The sequence below is a fragment of the Hipposideros armiger genome, unplaced genomic scaffold (genome assembly GCF_001890085.2).
Source record: "Hipposideros armiger isolate ML-2016 unplaced genomic scaffold, ASM189008v1 scaffold_417, whole genome shotgun sequence".
Taxonomy (NCBI): Eukaryota; Metazoa; Chordata; class Mammalia; order Chiroptera; family Hipposideridae; genus Hipposideros; species Hipposideros armiger.
This window is the reverse complement of record NW_017731767.1, coordinates 1,610,778-1,616,751: the sequence shown is the minus strand read 5'-3', so window position 1 is coordinate 1,616,751 and position 5,974 is coordinate 1,610,778. Positions and strand designations below refer to the sequence as shown.

The following is a 5,974-nucleotide window of genomic DNA, read 5'->3' as shown; positions in this document are numbered from 1 at the left end:
AGAACCAAACTAAGGAAAGAAAAACATCTCCTCAGTGGATGAGGGAGAGGAAGAAACTGACAGAGCAGGCGCATTCTGGGCAGCAGGGGGCAAGCGTAGGCTTGGAACTTTCAAATGCTAATTTTTGTCCAGGCACAAGAATATTTTAGGACCGGAAGGATATTTAAAATATATCAGTGAAAAAGCAAGTTTCAAATTGTTGCTCCAGAGGGTTCCATTTTGGTTACATAATGTATATAAACATTTGCTGTTTATGTTATTGTTATATACTTGTTTATGTATAGGTACAGGTGTATAAAATGAAGCACAACAGTTCTCAAGCAATCCCCCCAGGGGGCATATTTAGCAATGTCTTGGGACAATTTTTATTGTCACACCTGGGGGGGGGAGGGATGCTACTGGCATCTCGTGGGTAGAGGCCAGGAATGTTGTTAAACATCCTACACTGCACAGGGCAGCTCCCACCACAAAGGATGATCCAGCCCCACGTGTCAATAATGCCAAGGCTGGAAACCTTGGGGCAGCAGATACTGTTGATTGTCCCCCTCATAGCCCTTTGGCATTCATCTCTACATGTCCAGGCTGGCTTATTGCAAACACCTGTGACTCTGTGCCTGTGGGCTTCTTACTGCCCACAGAACATGCCTGGTCCATGCACGAGACAAGCTGGTGGTGCCAGAGAGTAATGGCCCTTGACAGCAGCCATTAACCAATGACTGTTGGAAGCTGGTGGATAAAAGTCCCAGATCCCTTGTCCCTGAGGGGAATGACTCTTAGGTGTATCCTATGCCACCCTCCAGAGTTCCCCAATGGCACTGAACCCAGGTTGTGGAAAGGATTGTGCACTTATTACTTGCTGCTTTCCCTTCCCTATTATCACTTACCCACAGATCTACTGGTGTTTCCTGGGATCACACCTCAAGTGAACTCTTTACATTTGAACCCTTGTTTCAGAGTCTGCTTACGGGGGACCTCAAGCCAAGACACACGGAAGGACACGATCAAAACTTCAGTTATTTTTCACTAGATTGAGGAATTGTGTGTGATCTCTATTTTCTTCCTCTGCCTATGCATATTTTGTAAATTTTCTACAACAAAGATGTATTCTATAATATGAAAAAACTATTATGGTAAAATATACATAACATAAAATTTACCATTTTAACCTTGTTTAAGTGTAGAGGTCTCTGGAATTGCATACATTCACATTGTCATGCAATCATCACCACCATCCATCTCTAGGACTTTTTCATCATCCCAAACTGAAACCCTCTACCCATTAAACAATAACACCTCATTCTCCCCTGCCAAGCCCCTAGTAACCACTGTTCTACTTTCTGTCTCAATTTATTTGACTATTATAAAGATCTCATACATATGGAATCATACTGTATTTGTCCTTTTGTGACTGGTTTATTTCACTCAGCATTATGTCTTCAATACTCATCCATGTTTTAGCATGTGTCAGAATTTCATTCCTTTTTAAGTCTGAATAACATTCCATTGTGTGTATAGACCACTTTTTATAGGAAAAGTTTTTTTCATAATGTCACTTACCTTCTTCCCGACTCAGGCTTTTCTCTTTTCCAATGTTAACAAAACCATCCTGACATTTTCTTTGATGTTCCAGGTCCGAAAGTGGTTGAGAGACATCATCAAACCTAAATCTGAGTCTGAGACTTACACACTTAGCAGCAGGTTTGGCCATTACTCAAAACCCAGTGTGGTAAGAGGATTTGTGATTTATTCTGTTTCACCCTTGACACCCTGAACTTCCTTTCCTTATCTTAATATGAGTTCCCCTTCCTGGAGGCATGGGGAAGACTTCTTTTCCTGATGTCCTGATTGGCATTCCTCATTCTCACTATATTGTTCCTAGTGACCCTGCTCACTAACAGTGCTTAAACTGGCTTTGGTATCTATTCTTGTCATTCAAAGAATTATGGGTAAAACATAATACCAACACCACTACCATCTAATGTAGACTCCTTTGGGGGGAGATTTACAATCATAGACATAGCAGAGTGGTCATCATCTGAAATCCTATACCATAGAGAAGTGGACATGAGCCCAATGGAGTTAGTAGATAACATGAAAAGGACTCCAGGAGAGGGACTCCATCCCAGCTGCTCTACATAATTATAGGAGAGGAGTGCATGGAATAATGGGACCTTCCTGGGAGAGGAAATGGTCCTGTTAGAAAGGGAACCTTTCTGGAACTTGGTTGCTGGTATTTGTCTGTTCTTCCATTGAGCTAACCTAGGCTCAATGCACCAAAGAATAAGCTTCTAAAACTATCTGAGACTCCTCTCCATAGTTGTCCCTTATTTGCTCTTGTAGAGAAATGAGAGGACATACTTGTAAGAAGGTATGTCACTAGATGAGCAAGATGGGCTCAAAGTTCATAATTCATAAAAATTCTCCCAATCTCATTTGGTTTTATGCCTCTCTTGTGCACACCCACTACATCTGCTAGCCAAAAAGCCTTAGAATATGTTATTTTTAAGCTAAACAAAATTGAGACATTTCTGATACATTATTATCTACATTTATTGAGATAGTATGTGATTTTCCCTAACAGTGGAAATATTGAGGTCACTGAAAAAACATTTGTCTTTTATTGGAATGAGGTAAGGGAAATACACTCAAAATTTTTCAAAAGGACCAAAAGGAAAAAGTGACCAGGAAAAAAAGTCTTGGGCACATTAGGTGATCAGAAAGAAATTTTATGAATATTTAGGCTTAATCAGTCTCAATATGAATAAAATTATAGTAGGTGCCAACCTTTGAAAGGTTTCCCAGGTAATCCAAAATAATTCCCAAAGCTGCCAGCACTCCAGCTACTGATTTCTCAAAAAGAATAAGGGAACTCATTATCTTTATTATTATTATTATTATTATTATTATTATTACTATTATTATTGCTTAACATTGTAGAAATTGAATAAGTGCATCTTTTAAAAGGTGATATGTATTATAGAATGTTTATATATTATGTATTTATTTTTTATATTTTTAATATATATAAAACACATTAGGACTCTTGATAAAACACATTTGCTTTAATTAAAAGAATCTTTCAAGCTTTTATTTTTCTAGCCACAGGGTATGAGTAAAAAGCTAACAAAACCCTTTCTGTGGTTTTGGGTTAACTTTCTAGTTCTGTTGCCTAGAAACTTGATAACATTGGAAGGTCAGCTATGTAACCAAGCAATACTGTCTACAGGGAAAGTCATACTTGACTGGACAAGGAGTTCTGTGAATGAGCCATGAATATAAGGAAGGAAGGCATAGCTTTGGACTTCCTGAATACAATGACTCTCATTACTAGTCCAGGAACTGCTTGCTTCATGGACTGCTACAGGAGATATTGGTTCCCCTGTGGAGTTTGGGGCTTCTAAACCAAGCTGTAACTTGTATGGAGTGAACAAAATATTTGTCGAGTTCTGTAACGTGTCAGACACTATGGTAGGCAATGGACATACAAAAAGTAACAAGACCAACACAGTCCCTAACTTCATGAAGCTTAGAGTCTAGCCCTCTTCCTAGACAAAAACCAAGATCCAGGAGGCTGAAATTCTCAAGCAGGATAGAATGTCCAGAAATTTTTCCCAAAAAACGTCTTCATCTTGGATTTTTTAGAAGTCCTCTGAATATAAGCTGAAGAAGGCAACACCTGTCCTAGGATTCCAAAATGCTAGGAGATCATGCCGTCCTTGCCTTCTAGATAGAACTCTCTGGCTTTACCCCACTCCTGCTCTTTCTCTCTGTTTTGCTGTTGTTGTTTGTTTGTTTCCTTGGTTTATTTTATCCTTATATCTACTTTTAACCTAAACGTCTTTGGTGGGGGGATGTCTTTCCAGGACAACTGAAGAGAAAATATTAAAACTAGAACATTCAACTCCATATGGAAAGTCATATCCGTGGATCTGGTTGGCATCATGAAGAATGAAGCTGAGGGCAAGGGGAATCTTTATACAAACCATCCTTGGAGAAGAAATGTTTAACCTATACTTCCTGAAGTGTTTGTTCTGCATAATGGGCTATCAATAAATGTGTGTTAAATTGGATATCGCTTCACTGTGGCATGTTCAATCAATGCTTGTCCCTGGATACCCAAATCATGACCATTGCAAACATGCCCTTGACTTTTTGTAAATGAAGAGGTCCCTTTCAAGGCCTTTCCTCAAGTTCTTTCTCTCACTCATCCAAAACTTGCTCTTTAAACTTATCCACTCCTTCAAACCATCAGCTTTACCTCTTTTCTTACCCAGGCTAGATCTCATGATCAACTAGGTCAAATGATTCTCTCCCATACTTTGAACACCTTTGATGTCTCGTTCTAATTCCACACCTACCAGAGAAAACTCCAACCCAGGACCAGGGTTCGGCAGGCACTGTGCATTGTCCACAATCACCACTATCACATGTTCCTTATAAACACAACCTTGATTGTTCTCAGATTTGGGACAGCAATGTGTCTAAACCAAAAGGATCAGGTGAGATTGGTCTAAGTTCAGTGATACTAAGAAGGGGGTGATGCCCCAGAGACATTTGTCAATGTCTGAAGAACATTTTTAGTTGTCATAGCTGAGACACTTGTCAATGTCTGGAGAACATTTATAAAAAAAAGATTTTATTGGGGAATTTAGGGAGAAGAACAGCGTTGGGAAATCGAGAAAGGTGAACACACAAGTTGCTATCCTCTTGTTCTTCAGTCTAGTTGTGGAGGACATCACTTCACTGGCCCATGTTGGTATTGTGATCATTGTGCTCTTTCCGGGTGAGGCAGATCAGTCGCCGGCCATTGGACAGCCACTCACAGCGGCTCACAGAAGCTCACGCCAGCTGCTGGGTGCTCACGCTGGCAGCCAGCCACTCACAGTAGCTTATGGCAACCCACTGCAGCTGTCGCTGGTGACTCACGGCAGCCCAGCTCAGGTTGAGCTGTTGTTCACCATCTTAGCTATGGAGGGCACAGCATCACTGGCCCATGTGGGATCCGAACCGGCGGCCCTGCTGCTCAGAGCTCACGCTCCCAAGCCAACTCTTAACCAATGAGCCACTTGGCTGGCCCTGGAGAACATTTTTAGTTGTCATGACTGGGACAAGAGGAAATGCTACTGGCATCTAAATGGTAGAGGCCAAGAATTCTGCTAAACACCGTACACTGCACAAGACAGACCACATACACAGAGCAAAGAATTATTCATCCCCAAATGTCAGTAGTGCTGAGGTTGAGAAACGCTGATCTAAACTACCATAGTGATCTTATTCCTATTTGCTAGAGATTGGTTAAGCATGGGCACTTGAGCCAATTCCAGCCAATGAGATATAAGAAACACCTACTGGAAAATACTTTTTTCCTTGATAAAAACAAACAAATTTAAAAAGAGCCTGCCCAGGGCCGGGCAAGTGGCTCAGCTGGTTAAGAGTGCGAGCTCTGAGCAACAGGGTCACCGGTTTGATTCCAATGTGGGCCGGTGAGCGGCACCCAAGCTGAACTGCTGCTGAGCTGCCGATGGGTGGTCAGATGGCAACTGGACTTGGACCTGGGCTAGCTGCGCCTTCCACAACTAAGATTGAAAGACAACAACTTGGCTGTTCCCCTTCCCCAATTCCCCACTAAAATCTTTTAAAAATATAAAAACTTTTTTAAAATAAATAAATAAATAAAAAGAGCCTGCCCAACTACATAATAATAAAGGGATCAATTCAACAAGAGGACATAACCCTAGTAAACATCTATGCACCCAACATGGGAGCTCCTAAATATATAAAACAAATATTGACAGACATAAAGATGTAGATCAACAGTAACACTATCATAGTAGGGGACTTCAATACCCCGTTGTCACCAATGGACAGATTCTCCAGACAGAAAAACAACACGAAAACAGTGGCCTTAAATGACACTTTAGACAAGCTGGATTTAATTGATATTTTTAGAGCATTTCACCCCAAAGCAACAGAA

The 5,974-nt window shown here is 40.8% G+C and overlaps 1 protein-coding gene across 1 annotated transcript in view; it reads left to right on the top strand.

Annotated features, from left to right (window-relative positions):
* Nucleotides 1–4,063, top strand: part of ADGRE3 (adhesion G protein-coupled receptor E3) — a gene marked incomplete at its 5' end in the record, with an annotated part of 57,112 nt that extends 53,049 nt beyond the window's left edge. Inside the window, 2 exons of the mRNA XM_019664134.1 lie at nt 1,631–1,726; nt 3,864–4,063. Of these exons, the coding sequence (XP_019519679.1) occupies nt 1,631–1,726; nt 3,864–3,872 (105 nt within the window). The remainder of the gene's footprint in view (nt 1–1,630; nt 1,727–3,863) is intronic.
* Nucleotides 4,064–5,974: the final 1,911 nt, after the last annotated feature.